Source organism: Colletes gigas, unplaced genomic scaffold, assembly GCF_013123115.1.
Source record: "Colletes gigas isolate AHSC1104 unplaced genomic scaffold, ASM1312311v1 Colletes_gigas_Sc00012, whole genome shotgun sequence".
In the NCBI taxonomy this organism is placed as follows: domain Eukaryota; kingdom Metazoa; phylum Arthropoda; class Insecta; order Hymenoptera; family Colletidae; genus Colletes; species Colletes gigas.
The window spans coordinates 4,647,375-4,668,661 of NW_025106641.1; the positions used below are offsets into that span (position 1 = coordinate 4,647,375).

The following is a 21,287-nucleotide window of genomic DNA, read 5'->3' on the forward strand; positions in this document are numbered from 1 at the left end:
AATATTAATTATTCAGGCTTTCGTTTTAATAACTGCTTGAGTCAATATTCGCTCGTCGAAGGAAGCGGTTTTATTTTCGGAATGGTACATAATAAGAAATCTTATAAAATTATAAATTCATTTTAGGACGAAGAAATAACTTTCTTTTTATTTCGTATTCGAGGCTTTGTTCCTATTGTTTCGCAATGTATTCGATAAATGCTTATTAATTTCGTACAAAAAATAAGTATGTTAAAAAACTAGTTATACTAATGCCTTCTGTGTTATAGCAATTTAACGTTTCGCGTTAATACGCTTGTTTTTTAATTACTTGGCGAAACGTGTGCGCGCAGCTGTACGAATAACTGAACAAACGTGCAATGGCTGAGCGACTAGAATTTTCATGTACGAGTAAATGAACGCAATAAGTTTAATATTAAAGCAACTAGATCCTGCGTGTTTTTTACGAGCTTACAGAAACCTGCTTCACGGCGACATAGATCGATTAACGAGTGGAAAGGGGCTGCGATAAAAAGTCGTGTTCGAGCAGAAATCGTATAATAATTTATTCAGAAATATTTGGACGTCAGTTTCTCAAATTCGAGCCGTTACAATACATTTCTCAATGATATATGTATCTTCGTATCCACATCGTCGTTATTTCGTTCCTCTCACGACAGTACTCCCCAGTCCTCCTTGATGAAGTCCGCCGCTCTTTCGCCGATCATAGTGATCGCCGCGACCGGATTACCCGACACCACCTGTCGAACAAACGAAAAACCAAATGAACAAACGTTCTCTGTGCCTCTGTAATCGGTAGACAAACGATAGAATCGTACCCTGGGCATGATGGAGGCGTCGGCCACTCTGAGTCCATTAATTCCGTGCACCTTCAATGTCGAATCGACCACCGCCATCGGATCCAAAGATGGACCCATCTTGCAGGATCCGCTCTGGTGGTTTTCCGGTCTTGTGTCCCAACGAATGGCGCACTTCCAATAGTCTTCGGTGTCCTCGCCGTGCTCGCTGCACTCCGGTATAATTTTGTGCACTGTCGTCAAACCGATCTCCTTCATCGCCGTGGTGTTAGCCAGTTTGAAGATGCTCTTCAATCCGAAGTATATTATATTCAGGTCCCTCTCGGTGCCTATGTCGTTGCTCCAGATAATCGGATGGTTGAACGGATTGTTGTCCTTCAGCGTGATGCGACCTACGACAAACGATCTCGAACGTCAGGGCTCTCAGATACTAAAAAAATTTAGAAAATATAGAAGTTGCTAGCCTTGGATAGCCTAACGATAGCTTCGTGATAGTAAAACTTGGCATCGAGAACTAGCAACGAGTCAGACTCGTGATTCTGTGGCAAAGGGTTAAGGGTTGAACGAGTACTCGCCTCTGCTGCTGGGTTGCAAGTTGACGGACGAGAACCTGACGGACATCTTGTCGCCGAAGTTGCCCAAATCGACGACCGTTTCTTTGGGCGTGCATATGGCCTGGTACCCGGCGAAGAAGATCTGGGTGTCGGGGTCGTCTTCGGTCGTGTACTCTGACGCCAGGACACCGGTCACCTGGGCCAATCCTGTGCCCGACAGCGGTCCAGTTTGATTGTACAAATACATGGCCACTGTGTCCACGTTGAGCAGCGACCTGTACGCCTCGTCCACGGTGAAGTCTATTCCGAAGGACTGGTGATTGTGAAGGTTCTCTCCGACGCCCGGTAGATCGTGCACGACAGGTACCTTGACGGATTCCAAGTGTTCCTTGGGTCCGATTCCCGACAGAAGCAACAGCTGAGGCGAGTTTATCGAGCCAGCGGAGACGATCACCTCCTTTTTCGCTTTCACGGTGTACTCCTTTCCGTTCTACGCAGAAAAATGCTCGAATCAGTCGCTAGAAAGCCATTTGCCACCCTTCGATGACACGAACCATGACCAATTCGATGCCAGTGGCCGTCTTGTTCTCGGTCAGGACCTTGGTGACCATGCAGTTCAAGCATACGTGGAGATTCTTGCGATGAGCGATCGGTCTGATGAACGCAGCGGGCACGCTGAGCCTAACGCCGTCTCTGCTCACGGTCTGAGCGATCGTGAAGCCAGTGAGATTTTTGCCGACCATGTCCTCGGTGAGCCCGAAACCTGTCTCCACCGCCGCATCCATGATGAACTGGGTGAAATTTGGGTGCCAGGGGAATCTGTGATAAACAACGCGTTTCATCCACCGGTATCGTCCGAGGGAAAATAACAACGAACCTCTGGACAGTCATGGGTCCACCGGTGCTGTGGTCCTCGGCGCTGACTCTGCCGATTTCCGTGTTGTTCTCCGACTTCTTGTAGTACTTCAGAACCTAGAAAAACACGTACAAGTTTCGCACACGCGTCACGAGATCCCGATTTCGCGCTGGATTACCTTTTCCCAGGACCATCCTTCGTTGCCCTGCTCGACCCAGTACTGGAAATCCTTTGGATGACCCCTATGGTAGGCCATTCCATGGTGCGCCGTGTTTCCTCCGAAGTTCCTGCCTCGCGGCCAATTGCAGCTGCCGTTCGTGCTCCTGCAAGCGAAGGACTCGTTGGTGGTGTGGTATTTCCAGTCCAATTCGCCGCCTGCGAAACGAAACGCGATAACGTCCCGACGACTCGCTGTCCCCGCGTACGGGGAGCGTTAATTACCGAGATAGAGCTGAAGATTGCTGGGTATTTCAGCTCCTGCGGGCTCGTCGGGGCCTGCTTCGCATAGGAGAACATTCCAATCGTTGATCTCGGACAGTCTGGCGGCTACCACGGGGCCAGCAGCTCCAGCTGTCGTAGAACTCGAACGTTTAACACCGGACCTGGTCGATCGCGTTAGAACTTACCTCCCACGACGATGAAGTCATACTCCTTTTTCGGTGCCTTGATCGGTTTCACGCGGCCGCAGGGATCGTTGATCTTCGTGTTGTTAACTACAAGGGAGTTGAACAACGTCAGGAACGTCAGGGTTGAATTCGCGACGCAAACATCCGTCAGCTGCGGACCTCCCGTGAAGGGATTGCGACACAACGGCAACTCCTCGAAGATGATATCCTGTAACCCATCCTGATCGAATTTTAAATTAGCGCGCGTCACGCCGACTATGGTAAAAAAGTGCAGTTTCGGTGGAGAAAATTTCGTAGACGTACCATGTTCGGAGACTCGGTGCAAGCTTTTTGACTGGTTGCCAAACTTTGACCGCCATCCTCTTTTATACCTCGGTATTCTTCGAAAAAAACAATGTATGTGCGACGATAACAATGTATTTTTGTTTTTTTCTACAACGCACGCGTACTATCGATAACGCGATCGTGAATGCTAAGTGCTGTCCGCGCTATCTAACGTTTCGTTGTGTTGACGGATCGCGTATCGCGGAAAGCAACACGGACGGTGTGAGTGCGTTCAAAACGCTGGACAGGTTACGACGTTCACGGTCTCGCGTACAGTTTCTCACTATTTATTTACAACATTTTGATTTACATTCGCGCTGCATTAGCTTACATCAAGGGACGGCGGCGTGGAACGTGCACGACGAGTACAGTGCAAAATAGTTTTTTAGCAATTCTCAAACGAATTGAAATTTCGTTTCGTCTTCTCGTCGATCTTTAACCCTTAAGTGGACTCTCAATCTCGACTGAGTTGTTACGCTTTATGTTGATTCTTATCGAATTGGTAAATGGAAATCAACTTTCCTTCGAAGCATTCAAAAATAATGGTTACATAAATTTTCAAATAATTATATCGATACATTATTTTAAATTTGCCCAATAACCCACTTAAGAGTTAAAAGGGAAAATAAGTGACACCACTGAGTGGTTCTTTGGTTCTCGCTTGGAGAAAACGCTTGGAATTTCGATTTTGGTGCAACCGGATAGCCAATGAAAGGTTTCACGGTAAAAGTTCTGGGTTGTCGTTACAGTGTTTTCGTCGAGCGTGTTACGTGGGACTAAGCAGCGTTAAACACCGTCATAAAGAGTAAATAATATTCTATCTCCACAGTTTTATTCGCAAAAGCTCTGCTCGATGCGCGGAACGAGCGATACGACGAGTTCTCGAGAACGCGCGTGTAGGAATTAATAATAATCACGTATTTTCATTGATAATTCAGCAACCCGTGGTAACGAACGTTCGCGTTCGGCGAGATTAATATTAAAGCGTTTCGAATAATTCGTAAACTGTCGTATGAGGTCGCTCGTTCATCGAGGCAACTTATTCTTTATTTACTTAGAAAAGACAAAAACATCACACGAAATGGCATACAAAGTTTCGGGCCCCCGATCGACGCGGGGGATCGATCGGCCCGATGAATCCTCGAAGTCGTGCCACGAGAGAGAAAAAGAGAATAAAAACAAAACAAACAACGAGAGCAGAAATCGGAGGAAGTCGAAATAATTAATAATAATGATAATAATAATATTGGTAACAGTTGTTAAAGGTAAATCCGTTAGCGTTGCGTTGGATTTCTGTTCCGCTTTCCGATCGACTCTCGATCGAGTGGAGGAAGGAAACTCGTCTCTTTGGCGACGCTGAGACTCGGCTGAATCGCGGACTAGATCGTTCGAGGATCTTGGCTACCAGACGCCCTGGTCCCAGTCGATGTACTTGATCCCCCAGAGCAATAGATCCAGCGAGTTGTCGATCGTAAAACGGGAACTACGAAACATGGCAAATTTCTAGTGACTATAATAGCCTTTCCTTGGGGCTGGGGCTTTCCACGTGGGTTTATAGCGTCGACTCCCGTACCATTGTGTTTCGCCGACACCCCAGTCCTCTTTGATGAAGGCTGCGGCCCTCTCGCCGATCATTATCGCCGGGCTGGCCGTGTTGCTGGACATCACCTACGCGAACGAATCGAAATTAGGCTTTGCGTATCGTCGAGAGCGACGTGAGAGAGAAAAATACCGTAGGAGCGATGGACATGTCGGCGACGCGTAGCCCCTTGATGCCGTGAACGTTGAGTCGGGGATCCACCACGGCCATGGGATCGCTGGACGGACCCATTTTGCAGGAGCCAGCCTGATGGTTCTCCGGACCGGTGTTCTGGCGAACGGCGCAGCTCCAATAGTCGTTGCTCATGAACGGGTATTGGGAACAGGCCGCCAGGGGTGTATCGCCAAACGTCATGTTGTACTTCGACATGGCGGTGGTGTTTGCGAACGACAGAGCTTTGCGAATACCGTCCACCAGGACGGCCACGTCCATGGGATCGGACAAGTAGTTCCCGTGGATTATGGGCTTGGCGAAGGGATCGTTGCTGGCCAAACGGAGGGTTCCTAACGCGACAGCAAATGGGGCTCATAATTTTTGGATTAGCGAGTGGTCAGGAAACGCTATGCATTCGCGAGAAGTTGGCTAGTGGGAGGATTCCTTCTTCCACTTTTGCATCGTCATTGGGCTCCTAGAGTAGGGGAACCAATCAGACCCACGTTCCTTTCACTCGCCAACTTCTCGGGTACACACAGTAGGCTAACAACGTCGAACTGGTTCCTTAGTGACACGTAGTCGTTTTCCAGTCGAATGTTTGGTGAAAGCCAATGACAGGAGTGTGAAAAGAAATATGAATTGTACAGTATTGTTTTCACATTCTAATATACCTCTGCTGCGCGGGTGAACGTTCGTGGGTGTTATGCTGATGCTCCTACGTCCGTCGCTCATGAGAGCCCCCAGCTCGCCCGTAACACTGCAGGCGGCTTGATATCCCGCGAAGAAGAACTGCAGATCCGGGTGATCGGGGGTGGCGTACACCGAGGGGATGATCCCAGTCAATTGGGAGAGCCCGGTGGACGCCATGGGTCCTTTCTGGAAGGCTACGTACTCCAGAGCAGCCGCCCAAGTGAGATCGTAGACGTTGGGCTCGTCGATGGTCCAGGACAGAGTGTACGACACGTGATTCTGTACATTCTCTCCGACACCTGTGTACGCAGGCAAATGAATCCCAGGTTCGAACGAACGTCGTCGTCGTTTCGCTTACCGGGAAGATCTTTAACGACGCTGACGTTCACGGCCTCCAGCTGCTCTTTGGGTCCAATTCCGGAGAGCAGCAACAGCTGGGGAGAGTTGACGGTCCCGCCGGAGACGATTACCTCGCGTGCAGCTCGTGCAACTCGACGCACACCGTGCTGGAAACATGTGAATATTCCTATCTCGAGGTCGAACTTTCGGAATATTAGGGAGCATCGTTTGCAAAACCTTGGTACACGGTCAAACCGCTCTGGTAATTAGCGAATCGTCGTAAAACTTGTGTCAAGATCGCGTTGTTATTGTTTCGAAAGATTGCATTTGACGCGATATTCACCCCTTAGGTAGACTCTCAATCTCAACTGGTAAATGTGAATTAACTTTCCTTTAAAGCATATAAAAGATAATGAACCAAAGGAGGATTACATATATTAAGCTAACCCAATAATTCGCTTAAGGGTTGAATGTCGCACTGTTACCTAACATCGAGTACCATCGAGAGCGATTTATACTAACGTGGTAGTATTCGACGCCCACTGCTTTGTTGTTCTCGACGATGATCTTGGTGGCGGTGGTGTTCACAGCGATCTGTAGGTTCTTCCTGTATCGAACAGGTCGCAGAAAAGCGGTGGACGCGCTCTGTCTGACGCCGTTCTTCTGCATCATTTGCGCGACCGTGAACCCGACGAACTGCTCGCCGTTGAGGTCCTCCGAGATCGGAAATCCGTTCTCACGGGCCGCCGCTAGCACATCGCTGTAGATCGCGGGCCTCCAGGGGAACCTCCCGACGTTGAGCAACCCGTTGGTCGAGTGAAACTTGCGACCCACCCGATTGATCTCCGTGTTGTTCTCCGAGCACTTGAAATACGGCAAAACCTGCGTCGCGCGGGACAAAAAGTAAATGAATCAGACCGACGGATTGGCAAATCGGTCTCGTTCAGAGATTTTCGCAACTGGAACTCGCGCTGGTACCGGGACAGAGCGAGATCTATGCTTCAAACGAAGTTTGACGCGGTTTGCACGATTGCTCGCGTAGATAGAATCATTTTTATTGATATTCGTTGAAGTGACAACGTGGAAAACGAAAGTGCACGTATGTTAAATTGGGGGAAAAAGTTGAATCAACTGGTAGACTCAAACTCGAACTTTTCAACGCCAATTTGAACATTTTCGATGGTTTCCTGATTACCTCTTCCCATGACCACCCCACGTTGCCCTCAGCCGCCCAGTCGTTATAGTCTTTGGGGTGTCCACGCATGTACATCATGCCATTGTGCACGGACGTTCCTCCAAGGACCTTGCCTCGCGGCCACGTGCAGGATCCTCCGGTGGATTGGCAGGCGTAACGTTCGTTCACGGTTTTGTATTGCCAGTCGAGCACGGTGCCTGTTCGAGGCAAATTGATCAACGATTTATCGACGATCCACGATCTGGGTAGGGAAACGTCGCGGCGGTTCCATTCATAGTTTCGCGTTACGTTTCAGTTCCCCTTCACTTTTCTTCCGCGCGACGTTTCTTACGGTCGATCGTGCTCGCTCCGTTTAAGTTCATCTTCGAAAATACGTACCCAGGAACATTCCCACCATGCTCGGAATATCTGCACCTGGGGGCTCGTCGGGGCCGGCTTCGAGCAGCAGAACTTTCCATTGCGGTAGGTCACTGAGCCTGGACGCCACCACGGAACCTGCAGTTCCACCTGCGAGAAAAGTACAAGTTAGAAACCTTTTCGAGACATTTTTATTCGCGAATCAATTTCGTTAAGCTTCGTTCATAATTTGGTGCTCGTCCATAGCTTACGCTAAGCTGCAATTATTACAATTTGAAATTTTCATTCGTTGTTCGGTGTATAAAATTTACTCCAAACTTTCGGTTTGATACTCGTATTAATTATGAAACTGATAATAACGAACCAATTAATATTAAAACTATTTATCATGTACTGTTATATGTTTTATCGATAATTGATTTATAGATAATCATTTACTGGCAATAATTTAGAGTGAACTGATTATTATTTATTGTGCGTTAATTATTATGTAGCCTATAGATAATCGATACACGCGGAACCCAATCAGGGGTCTTTTAGTTTCTAAAATTCGTAGTAAAATCGATGGGATTGTAATCTAAGAACGAAACGCAAACGGAAGTTAATTTACGATCGAACGTGGAAGGTAGTCGGGGAATAAAATGTGTTTAGCTGTGCTTCTAAGCAACAGTGAGCTCGTTCCGCGTTGTTGGAACATGTGTCCAGTGGACCCTAACGAGCACCATGTTGGTCGCGGCGCACCAGTCGCAAAGAAATGCTCATCAGACTAGAAAACGACTTTGTAAGGTCTTGGCCATCGTGTACCGTAAAACTGATTATGGCAGTTCGTACATTTCGTCGAGCTGCACTAACCCGTTTCGCTATGTAGAGAAGTTTCACACGAGTTCCAGTCAAGGAATCTAAATTAACAGATTGGTGTAGAAAAATCTCATGATTGCATTTTAAGAAAACAGGTAGCGGAATACCGTTTCGCGTTTCCAATACGAATAAAACAAGTTCTATTCACTTAAAATGTAAATCAGTCTTCCTTTCACGGTCATTAATCGTTCAGTCGTCAATCTCGTCAAGATTAACTCGCGATTATTCCCTAAACTAACGACAAGACTCGTTCATCAATTACGTACATGGTCGAAGTTGTTCTACATAAGCAAAACAACGTTATCGAAGTGCGTGGAATTGTTCGTGGAAGCGATAAGGATTCCAAGTATGTTCGAAGCAATACTTTTTCAACAGTTGCCTGCATTTGGTATCTGCATAAGAGAGATCGCGTTCCACCTTTTTTATACGAATAAATGTTAGACACGGGTGTTGAGCCAAGTACGTCCGAAACGTTGGTGGTTTAGAAACATTGTAGCAGAGGCAAGACAAACGTGTTTTAGTTAACCCGTTAACGTTTCGTATGGAGCATGGTCCTCCCGAGTACGACAAGAAATATTGCATTCGCGAACGCTTAGAATCGTGGACGGCTTATTCTATGAGTGTACGTGGACTCAGGCCACGCATGAATCCCTTAGTTTTCGAGGACAGTGGCTCATAAATTCCCCGTTGGTCGCCGCACCTGGACTTAGGCTCGTTGCGTCAGTCGGCCGGCGAGAGCGCCAAGGCTGGACTGTTTCACCTAAGTTATTGGTGAACCTAGGTAACCAGAAACCTGCTCGTGGCTGGTTTAAAAATAGTGCAAACCCAAAGAAACGTTAATGCAATCCGTATTACGCAACGATACACTAATCTTGTGAGAGTCTTTCGTGTCATATGACTTATTGTCGCTGTTCTTATCGTGAGAACTTAGGGAGCCATGAATGCCCATAATTCTCGACCGATTACATATATTGGCACTTTGGCAAATGGTTTTACGTCATAATGATTCGTAGAAAACCGATAACGTGGAATTTAGCCAACTAATTAACATTGGGCCCATTTAAAAATTAAAACGCAGTTGCTTTGAGACAATTACCACTACAATTTAAGGTTGTAAATAAACAGGTGGTTGCTGGTAATTGGAAATCTGAAGCTATCGGAGAATTAATTGAATTCACAGAGATGGTCACCGGGGTATCGAACACATGGTGTACCACCGGTTGAGCACATCGACTAGAACGTGTCAAAGTCAGTAATTCCGAAAAGTAGAAACACCTCCACTAACCAAAGCATTAAAAGGTCCTGTCAAAGAAAAAAGAATGTCAATTCCGGAGGCTACGATATCGTCAAGATTTCTAATCGACGTCCTCCAGATTTAAAAGATACAAAATGCAATTCCCCTCCCCGGGCGATTAGGATAATTCTGTGGCAGAAATTCCGTAGTTTTTCAGAGCTCCGCGAGTCGAATCAGCGAACCGTGGCGCGAATCCCCTCTTTCGTCAGCGGTGACAGTCGGCCTCGCGAAAAGAAGTTCCCTCTCGTTGGCACGCGAGAGGCGTTTTTCTCGCGCTCTGCGTGTCATTTTCCGGAAACGGGAGCGAGTGAAAACGGTTCTGCTCGGTCGAGAAACACGGTCAACGGCGATTGCGTAACCGCGGACCGTACCTAGGATCGTGCACGCGTTATCCTTCGTTTTCCACGATTTTCCCGTCGTTTCACGTCGATTTTATATCGCGCCGCGCGGGCCCGGCGTTATATTCGCGGGGGAACATATTTCGATGCACGTCCGACGTGCACCGTTTCCGTTCCGTCGACGCCGCGACGACCTAACGGCGCTACGTTATTTACGTTGTTCCGCCCGCGGCTCCCCGGGAGTTTATCCCAGCATAAAGCGTCCCGTTCGTCGCTTATTCCGATCGTCGATCCGATCTTCATAGCCGCTGCGCCTTTCTTCGAAAATACCGTCGCAAGATCTATCCCAGTATTACTTTTCCAAATTCTTTTTCATACAGCACCTTGTACATTATAATATTTAAGAGTTTATGTTTAAATAAATACTTGTGTGACGATCGTGGCACGTTGGAAGTGTTGGCTTTCGTGCGATCATCGAAGTGCAGCTGCATCGGGTCGCGTGCAGTACACAGGAAGGATGGGTTACCGCTCGTGGAAAACAAACATATTTAGTACATAATATAAATACCTTTACTTATTTTATTATCAAAGCTTTCCATCAGGTTTGCGGTTAGGCAATTAATGTTTAACGGGGGAAAAAACTAATTAACAAATAGAAGTAACAACCAGTTGCAATAAAAACAATATTTAGAAATAAATAAGTTTCTCTTCGAATACAGTGAATCACCAGTATAATAGTGTGTACGAATATATGTAACTATATTTCCTTGGAATAGTTTGTTACTTTACGTAAATTACCCATTTCGTGGATCTGATATTAATTCAAATTTAGTGATACCCGCGTGCCCAGCGATTCGAGAGTAAATTGGGGCCAATTATATCGACGCGTTTCTCGCCCAATCCGAGAGGAGCTCGCAGTCGAACCTGTGGTCTGGATCACCCACCACTCCACCATAGATCTTGTACCTCGTGAGTCGAGGCGACGACGGCGAACACGCCGGATAGATCCCCGGAGTGTGTGTTTCTCCAGTATCAATTTCCAAGCGAATCTTTAGAGCAGAATTTGCAATTACGCGACGTTTATAAAACAATGAAAAGGTTCCACGTTTGATCAGAGTGTGTAAATGTAATCCGATAAAAGTCGATCGAGTACTCTGAATATAACAGATAACGTGTTTGCACAGAAGTACAAATAAAAAAAATCTCCGCTGTCAGGTATGGGTTACGTCGGTCTTTCGCCAGAATCGTTGTGTCATTATGTGTGACAGGTGGCAGCGAACGTGTTAATAAACTTTAACGAGGGTTTTGCTGTTGCTAGGCTAAGTCATGCAGATGTCGAGATAAACTACGGTGAAATCTAGAAAATCTGCGATGTCCCAATATCCGAGGCTGGAAATCCTAGGAATTAATGTATTCACATATACTCGACGCATACGTATATCTAACCTATTATTTTTCACTACAGTCCCTTGCGTAAGGCTTCTCAAAATAATCATATTCATGAAACAGTGTACACTTTGTGGCCTCTCGTGATTCGAATAATCGTTTAGTGGGTAAAATTTGTAGTTTTTGCAATATCATGTATTATAACGTCGTAGTACCAGCTGTGGTTACAAAAAAAAAACGAATGGATATTGCATCAAGCGAAAAAATTATGTCGTCGAGAGATGGTCCCACGTGGGGAATTCAACTTATTCCTCCATGAACTTTTTGTTCCGCTCGGAGGGCTGCTCTGGCTCGTCCTAGTTTCCAGAATCACCCTAGAATTGCCAGACATGCACGAAAAGCAACTTCGATTCAGGAAAAAAATTAACGCGAATTTATCTCGCGACGAGTACGATTTTCTTGAATTTTCCGGACAATGCAAGTGCACTCAGTTTGAACTAAGCTTGAAGAACACGAAGCGCTTCTTGCATAACGAAACAACCGATCGGATCGGCACGCAGATTTTAAATCGTACACGCTCGTCGCGAAACAAACGGACAGCAATGGTAATATGATCGATAGCTTAACGACTTCCTCGAAGCGAGTGTCCTCGCGATTGTTTACTCGTAATTACCGATAGGGCCATTACTTTCCTCGTATCGTCGTTGCCTGTAATTAGTAACTGATTAATGTACGCCATCCAGAAGCGGGGCTACGACTTAAATCGAAAAGACTACGCCTCGTAAGATTGGAAACGGAATTTAGAAAACACTTAAAAAGAGGTGTGATTGATTTCCATCGACAAGATTACTTTTGATAACGAGATCTCTGTTTCCAGAATTCCACTCCTCCAAAAATGATCTATTCAAAGCTTTGTCAACCGAATGCAATAATTAACGCAGCGCGGCGAGCCTCTTGAAATTCGCAAAGTAAATATTTCTGGCGTTCCTCCGTAATCGCGACGTGTTGTTGAGAGATCGTCGAAAGTAATCCCGACGAAAAATCGCGAGTGTCGTCGTGGAAAGCAACGTCCTCGACGCGAATATTCGGCGAGATTATGCAAAAATACGGGCTCCGTCGGGCGTGAACCGTTCCGCGGGACGAAATTCATTATTTAATCGCGTCTGCTCGGCCACGCGCGCACGCCGCAGCTGCGATTCGATCGCTTCTTCGTTAACGATCGAACGTTGCGCTAATATCCGCGTAGCCTTAATTACTCTGTCTTCGGAAGGAACCGGTTCTCCCGCGATTTATGTAATCCCCCAGTATCGGCGTCGTGTGCGGCAACTTCCGGTTAACGATGGCTCCGCCGGCGGGAAAGGAGCGCCCAGCGATATCGATAAAAAGAAAAGGATCGAGTCGCGTCTGGACGCGATCGCTCGAAAACGCCTCGTCGCCCGTACTTTCCATCGTTGGCGCAAAATGTCGCGGAAACTTTTTCCTCGTCCGCGGTTGGTTAATAAAACCTAAACATTCCGAGGCGAATCGGCTCGGAAGAAAGTTCTGTGTTCTGGATACGGTCGTTTCCACGCGTCGATATTAATGGTAGAAGCGTTTAACGATCGTTGGAATTATTTTTATTTTTTATTTTTTCTTGCCCCGAGACAAAACGAGGTAATTCGTTTTTAATCGGTCCGGTTTATCGAGCGATTAATGTAATTGGGAAAAGGTGAAATGAACGTTTCAGAATTATTCTGTCGTGTCAGACCGCGTGGATTCGTAATTATGGCGTTGGAAAACCCATACGGGACGCAATTAGGCCGAAGGAATTCGGGGTTGCGTTTTCTCGATAAGGGATCTACAGTTTGTTAAAATGAAGAGATCCGACTAACGAACAGTTCTCCGAACGAGGACGCGTCAAAGAGTAATAAGGGCATTCTTAATGCGTTTGCCTCATTAAAATATTGCGGTGCTCCGTTAATAAGGCCAAGGGCTTTGGAATTTTAGTGCGCGATATAACGATAACGTTCAACGAGAGACAAGTTAGTCGATAATTAGAGGCCCCTATCTCGAACACTGTCAATTACTCGCAACGGGAACGTCGTTTAGTGGCTGTCTATTATTGCGTTCATCTGGAGATTAAAACGAATCGCGTGGCACTTTGGCGTATTAAAAGTTGGCTTATTCGGACCACTCGAGTTCTCGAATAAAATCTATTAAGGACTCCGGAAGTTGTCTGCGTTGTTATGCAAGGTACACTAAAATTTATCGAAACTTCTGGTACAATCGCTACTCGACGTAATGAGTGCATAAATGTAGAGTGCATTGTTTGAGAATTTGTCTGTACGTTGCTCGCTGTTTCTACTTATTAGAAACTTTACTCTTCGTTTCACGAGGAACCATCCTTTTGGTAGACACCTTGTGTATATTGGGAATACTTTTAAAGATTAAATTAAATTTAAAGTTAATCGTTTTCAACAGTTTCCGATATCCAAAGTTAATTTTCGCCTCGAGGAGTGGATTCGATCTCGTCGTTACGTTCCTGGCGTGTAAATGGCACCGCGGCGCTGCCTCGTCGGTTTTTATCGCCTTGGAGGATTTATCTGTCCCGGAACGTACGTAATAATGCAACCGTGGGGGACGGCTGGGAACGTTCGGCGGTGGTACAACGACGAAACCCGGGCTGGAAATTAAATTAATGACGCAATAATCACGGCTCGGACGCCGAATGAATAACAGTTCGTATTAATATCGCGTCTAAACATCGAACGATCTCGGACCATCGAGTCGCGTTTTCGTCTGCTGCCTCGGACCCCGATAATCGACGAATTACGATCGAGGCTCGCGCTATTGGCGCGCTCCGATTCGCGATAATTCCGTTTGACCTCCGCGAGCGCGTAAACTCCGTTTACGGACCCTGAAAATGCCTGTCGTTTCGTTCCACAGAGCTTCTATCGCTATCGCGGCCTCCACCCATCCGGAAACAGTCGCGAGAAAAATTTTCTTCACGAATTATTTGGCCACCATTTGGTTCGAAATTCAAAATTTCCAAGTGGCAATTTTTTTTGGTACAGGATGAAAAATAACAGAGTCAAAGATGTTTTATTACCCTCAGATATCGATAAATCTAATTAAACAAAACCCCAGAGGAAGGTTAGTTTACTAGTCTAAAATTTGTATGATCCTGAATAAATTTTGTCCAACGAATGATGATTGAAAAATAATAAAACCGAGATTCACTTCCGTTCCGAGTGACATTCGTCGCGTAAAATGGTCCTTCGCGGTTCCGTGAGGATTAATCACCCGCGAAACCGAGAGAAACCAAGGATTAATTTCGACGGTCAAGTCGGAACCGCCAGCTCCGCGATGCGGATTTTACAGGTCTAGCGAACCGCCTCGTAAAATATCCAATTACAAGTCTTCCTTTTTTTTTAAAGCCGCGGCGCGAAGCTTGCCCCGTTTCCAACCTCCTTAGCCTGTTAAGCGGCCAGGACGAGTAACGTCGTCATTTGTTTCGCCCCGTAACGAGTTAACTTGTCGCCAAAGTTTACTGATTACGCCCGGTTCAGAAAATGCTAAGAGCGTGCCATTTGTTTCCCATCCCCGCTCACCCTTCGTCGTTTATGTTCGTTACACTCGGTTCCTTTTTCTACCCTTATTCTCGAATTCTTCGGATTATATCGTCCTTATTTTTATCGCAACCGAGATTAAAAGGATAAAGGGAAATTTTATTATTTAACTCCTTCAAAGAAGGAACTTGGACGACAACGAGCCCTCTTGATATCCAGTCTCTTTCGTGAATCTCCACCCGTGAATTTATCTCTCTGCAATTACACCGTCGGAATTAAATTACACCGCCCCGGCGTTTATTGCAATTCACACGCGTTACTCGGTGCCCCAGTTCGATCAATCAATAGCAAGGGTGTGTGTGTGTTTTCGGAAAATTTACCTCCGACGATGGTCCTCGATCGAGACGATATAATTTGGAAACACTTGGAGTCCATCGAAGCTAAATATTAACGATTCTTATTCTTGTTCGCGCCTGTAAAACATCGAGGAAATAATTATCGAGAAATTCCGGTGCCCCGAGCCCTTATTTTTCTCGAGAATCGCGGCCAGCTTCGTGAATGCGTAAAAAAACCAAGTTTCGTCGAAACTATTTTTCAATATCGTTCTGGGAGATACTCCGCGACGAATAAAAACCCCAGCATATTTTCGAAATACTCCACCGCGTTGTTCCAAGATTTTCCGAACTTCCCGCTTGGTATTCTCGCGAAACGCTGCACGAGAATTTAAACGCTCGAAAAAGGAGGAAAGTGTACGCCCTTTGGAGGTTTTTGAATTATTTTATTTCCGATTCGATCTTCCCCGCCCGAGACTGGAATCGTACAATTGCTTCTTTACAGCCATCGAGTGCACACACACGTATATACACGCACGGAAGAGTGTGAATCGAAATCCGGGGGACATGGTCGATACCGCCGGAGCGTTTCCGTCGTTCGGCGTTGCATTTAACGGGCGAAAATTGTATCGACGCGCCGTCCGGTCGCAGACACGATTTTCCCCCCCAGTTATAATGTCAACTGCGATTATTACGGATACATCGGTTAAATGCAAATGAGATAGAGGAACGCCCGCGAACGGGATGCAGCGCGCGTGTCTGGCTTACGCGGCCTGTTGGCCAACTTCTCCCGCGATTCGTAAACTAAATAATCAATCGCGCGGACACGAAACGCTCCAGCGAGTAACGCGTTTAAATTGTCGCGCAGAAAACATTCTCCAATCGTTTTCTCCGCGGATAATCGAATGATAAACCTATAACACGCGTTTCGTTGCGTTTCTGACTAATATAGAATATATCTGCATATGATATATAATTCTCTGTGTGCAAATTCTCCCGGTTCAGATCGCAGACCAGTCATTATTATATACTGTAGAACACGAATTTACGATCGAGTGCTTGCGAGAAAGGTGCAGGTGAGCGTAGCCCTCTGGTGGTGACTGCCAGAAGCTTTCCCAGGCTACTTTTATACGAGTGCTTCGCGACAAATTCTCATAGTATTTTTTAATCGCATGCTTGTGACTACCTTTTCTGGTTTGATCAGCGAATTAATGCTCGAACGATTTCGTACGCGGCCAGTTACGACGGCACTTTTAACGAGCACCGTTAAATTAATGTTCGCGGGTATCGTTGAATAATTCGCGATCCCCACAACGAAAGTTCTTCTTCCATTAAAGTCTATTATAATATTAGCTCGTTTGCATCGGAACGACGAGAAAGTGTCGTTAATAATTTAGCTTGCGGAGCTTCGATACCGAGACTCGTAAATCATTCAGCGAAAGCCATTTGCTTTCGTTGCGCTATTTTGGCCGATGTGTATGAAAATTTCAGACCGTGTCTCGATTGAAATTACCGAATAACACGAACACGCGTGTCAGAACTGTCGAAAGTACGGGAATGGTCGTTCGCGGTAACAGTTGCTCGGATTCGAACGGAAAAATATAATACGGCGGAACTTCCATAGTTCCGGTCAGCGGAATTCTCGGATAATAGTACGCTCGATTCTCTGTTATAACATTTGGAAATCGACGAACACCAGGGAACGATCGTCATAAAAATTCGAGAATTTCGAAATCTTTAATTTTTATTCTCACTATATCTTTACGAATTTCTCTCCAATTCGTGTGACCAAAGATGGCAACACTTAATCCCCTTATTAACCCTCGTTCGATCGGATTGATCCAACCAGGAGAGAGTTGATCTCAGTGTTCCAACGTGATTAACTGTTGGAAGTTATTGACACCTGTCTCAGAGTCTCAGGCCCCATTTTCGACCCCCATATCCGGAAATAGAATACTCACCCCCAACTACGATGAAATCGTATACGTTTTCTGGTTCATTGACTGGTCTGACTCGTTCGCAGAGTTGAGAAATTTCATCCTCCGCGCGGACGAACGTGTCCAGAAGGGTCATGAAGGTCAAAAATTGGGGACCAGGGCAGAGGCCCCCAAGACCGGGACCGAGATACGGCTGCGCGCAGGGCGACATGGCGGTCACGTTGTACGACATTCTGTAAAAGATAAAAAACAATCATCGTTGTGAGTTACTCGGTGAAACGATCGTAATTTCAAAAATAGAAATGTAAGAGATAAACACACACGGCGGATACGGTAATTGTGAACCGCGATACGTTTTTACGATCCGTGTAATGTTGCAAGTCGTTAGTTTCATTACTTTGAGTACTTACGGATCGTCTGCTTCAAGCTTCCGTAACTAGACTGCGAATGTTCGTATAAACGCAATATTTCCCTGGCCGATAGATAGGAAAATGAAGTCAAGCAGATAGGAGTTTCATAATTAGAGGATTAGAAATGTGCTATTACATATATTGCATAATGCATATATTTTGCAAACTATTGCACACTTCAATGCCACTATTTATTAACCGACAAAGGCAATCGAACATAATTTTTACCGTAATAGTGCTTCCTGAAATCGGTCTGCAATCGTCTGCGAACATCTGCTCTTTGGGCGAAAAAAGTGGAGATAAGCTTGTAATTTTATAAATATTTTATACGTCTTTCTATCGTAATTGTAATTGTCGGTGTATTGGGTAAAATATTTAAAAACATTTATCGAAATGATAGTTCGAATTCTACAAGGTAAGTGCACATATGTGCATATATCTGCATAATTAACTTCCGTGGACGTGCATTTCGCGTACAAGAATGAGTCGTACGTGTTTTTTTCTGCATATCTTACGCGCGTGAACATCGTCAGTTCGTCGGAATTTTGTCAGCTTTTCAAAATTCGGTTGCAAATTACAATTTCGTGACGTTCGACGGTACCTGTCGCGGAAGAAGTTTAATCGTACGTCGCGGGAGACGTCAAACATCAACACGTGTTACACGTGTGACACGTCAAACTCACAAAGGGACGTGTCACGCACGGTTTATCTAATCGTACAAGTCGTTAGTACGTATTCTCGATAGCCCCTGGCCACTGTATTCTACGCAGAATTTGACAATCGATCCACCGTGTATTCAACCCGAAATAAAACAATTGGCCCCCCGTCGATTTTTAAAAATACGTTCGTCGATCCCGACACGCGACCAGTAAATTTTCAAACCAGTTATGCAAAGTAATACAAAATTCGTTGCCTGCGGAGCAGAGAGGTTTTAAACAATATCGATAATCCGGCATGGAAAGGGTAAATTGTTGCTACGGATCGGAGCGGCGATCAAAACGCAATGCTTCGAGAACGAAAGGGGGTAATAAAGCAGCAGAAACGACGATTCGTTAACGACTGGCGATTTGCTCGCGGCGTGCAGTAGCTCGCAGGCGAATCGCGTGCGCTATCGTGTGTTCGTGCTTCACCCGGGACTTTGGTTTTTGCATCCATATATCCTGCGCTGGCCGAACGAAGTCAGGGACGCGTTTAAAATCCGATCGCGATCGCGTGGCCCGAACTTGCCCGCGACTTTCTCGCGGGAAAAACTCGATTCGTAAGTCTGGTTTGCCGCGTTTTTCCGCGGAAGGATACCGCCGCGTTTCCCGATCCCGGTTTACGTAAACTCGTGGCAAATTGAAATCGCATCGGTAGAAATATTCGGCATTAATTAGCGAGCAACGACGGCGACGAGGGGGGGGGGGGAGTTAATCCGCTCCTAACTAACCGTTCGTGTTAATTAATTTACCTCTAATTAACGTGGCCGACGTTTCCCCCTGTGCGTGAGCCCGCCCGTTCGTTGATATCCGAAGGAAATAAAAAATACGCGCGGAAAACCGGCTATTATTAACACGCACGCTCGCGATTTAGTAATATTTCATTGTTCGGCGCTCAACGGCCCCGTCATCGCGGGAACCGATCTTTCGAGGTCGTGGAGAAGCCTGCGTCGAAATTTCAACCGTCCAACCGTTTGTTTATTTAGAGAGTTCTTTTATTTTTTTTTAATACGCGTTGTGTGCTTTGTAACGATTATCAGTGGTTGATGTAGCTTTGGAAAGCAATGACATGGCTGTTTGGATTGTTCCTCGAATAAACCCATTCATTCCTCGAACAATGATGGTTTTAATATCGTCGGGTTTTCAAAATAATTCGCAAAAATAAACAATGAAGTTTGAAAAAATTTCGTCCATGATAAGTTATAAATTAAACGAAGATACTTTTGAACGATGGTAATATATCACCGAGGATATTAATTAATAGCAGATATTCAAGAAAAACGAGTTACTTCCGACGCGCGTGGCTTAACTTCCGGGAAAGACTCGGTTGCGCAACGTTTCCCATTTCGCGTGCATAATCTTACAACTTGACCAGTACTAAAAATGCGCTCGGGAAACAGAACAGACGACGAAAGTGTCTTAATGTCGTACGTTGACGTTTCGTTGGGAATAGAGTGGTAATAGATCGAAAGAAAGTGGGGAAAAAGGAGAACTCCTCGTAGCGAATGATTGAAATTCAACTACCGGTAATGATAGTCGCTCTAATTAAGACCTGTTACGCGGAGGAATCGTACAACTGCACGCCGTGGAAACGGTAATATAATACTTTGTATATTCGAAAATTTGTATGCCATTTGCATACGTTCCAACTTGGAATTTGAATTCTAAACTGTGCTATCGTGCAGATACGAGAGTCGAAGGTCGATACTAAAATAGTGTGTCGACGTTTAAAAAAAATCAGTGTCAAGATTGCATATAAATTTTTTGTACGATCTTACGTGGTAATAATTAACGTTTTCTGACCTTATAACGCGGTGGTACGATCACCTGGATAGCAGAATCGAACGATGTACGAGATGCGGGGATCACAGAACCGAACTTCACTGGCCCGATAAGAACGCGAAACGCGTGATAAGACGAGAGATCGGGCAAGGAGACACAATCTCGCAGCTACAAGCGTGCAGGTTGCAACTGTAAAACCTCTCACCGTCGTACCGTCTCTTTATAATTCACCTCCCACCCCGTTGTTGTCCTTTTCCCCGTTGTTGTCTTTGCCCCGTCGACTCCACGCGACTCCGTCTCATCGGGAGAATCTCCGTGATTTTTCGACTCCCGGGGATCCAAGGCCAGAGTCATCCTCGTGCCGCGGATTTTCCGGGGGACGAGCGCTGTCATGTGCTCAAACAGGCCTAACGAGGATCGTTATCGCGTAACTTTATCGTTTTCGCTATTTCATTATCCTCTTAGAAGCTCTTAACAGCCTCCGACTTAGCCTGGCGCCACTCACCTTTCGAGGAATCTTCGAATTAAAAAATATTGTGTTTTCGGGAATAGTTCGGGCGAGAAGAAACCCTTAAAGAGTTAGGAACCATTTTTAAAGCCAGTAAAAAACAGTTAAAATTAGACTCGATTCAGGAATGGAATGACAGAGCAACTACCAAGGCCCCAAAATATAAATTAATGGTAAATGAATATTTAATTCGACCAAAAAAGTGTAAAAGTGTAAAGAAATAAATTCTAGTCGCCCCAGATTAAAAATGATCCGTGTTTTTGCAAATAAATATAAAATACTTAAAATCAGACTCCATACAATAAAATGACAGAGCAACCACCGATGTATTTCAACCAAAACAGTGTTTCCTATCCCACTTGCATCGCCTTGCGTGTTTTTTTTCAAATTAATTGCACCCGGGTCTGTTTTCGCTCTGAATTAAGTCGACGTTTGTTTCAGGGCGGGACTCAATTATAAACGGTGTTCGTTTCTCGCGTCGAGTCTCTTATTTCCGCGCGAAGCGTCGGTTCAAACGATCGTCCGTCCGTCGGTCGGGGGTTGAAACTGGTTTCTGTTCGGGTCTTCGCGATGAAATTATTCACGGGGTCGTGCAATGCACCGTCCGTTCGCCTCGTTAATAAACCGTGAATCGCTGGTTATTTCGTAGCGAGCGTGGCCGGAATATAATAACGCGGGAACGCACGTCGACCGATAATAGCGTTC

At 45.7% G+C, this 21,287-nt stretch overlaps 2 protein-coding genes across 4 annotated transcripts; both read right to left on the minus strand.

The window, feature by feature from the left end:
• Positions 1–520: 520 nt before the first annotated feature.
• On the minus strand, positions 521–3,285 carry LOC122399261 (glucose dehydrogenase [FAD, quinone]-like). Its single transcript, XM_043399812.1, has 9 exons — positions 3,137–3,285; positions 2,834–3,053; positions 2,649–2,777; positions 2,386–2,582; positions 2,229–2,323; positions 1,906–2,170; positions 1,373–1,841; positions 819–1,189; positions 521–740 (listed from the first exon to the last, which is right to left on the minus strand). The coding sequence occupies exons 1-9, from the start codon at positions 3,137–3,139 to the stop codon at positions 651–653; spliced, it is 1,839 nt and encodes a 612-aa protein (XP_043255747.1). The 5' UTR covers positions 3,140–3,285; the 3' UTR covers positions 521–650.
• Positions 3,286–4,360: 1,075 nt separating this feature from the next.
• LOC122399259 (glucose dehydrogenase [FAD, quinone]-like) lies at positions 4,361–20,279 on the minus strand. 3 transcript variants are annotated; one of them, XM_043399810.1, is made up of 10 exons: positions 20,096–20,279; positions 17,209–17,417; positions 7,513–7,641; positions 7,135–7,331; positions 6,462–6,821; positions 5,959–6,106; positions 5,582–5,899; positions 4,890–5,260; positions 4,731–4,825; positions 4,361–4,640 (listed from the first exon to the last, which is right to left on the minus strand). In XM_043399810.1, the coding sequence occupies exons 2-10, from the start codon at positions 17,414–17,416 to the stop codon at positions 4,559–4,561; spliced, it is 1,908 nt and encodes a 635-aa protein (XP_043255745.1). In that variant the 5' UTR covers position 17,417; positions 20,096–20,279; the 3' UTR covers positions 4,361–4,558. The 3 variants fall into 3 exon arrangements, with proteins under 3 accessions (XP_043255745.1, XP_043255744.1, XP_043255746.1); XM_043399809.1 differs by lacking the exon at positions 20,096–20,279 and adding an exon at positions 17,823–18,136; XM_043399811.1 differs by lacking the exon at positions 20,096–20,279 and adding an exon at positions 17,595–17,724.
• Between the last annotated feature and the right edge of the window lie 1,008 nt (positions 20,280–21,287).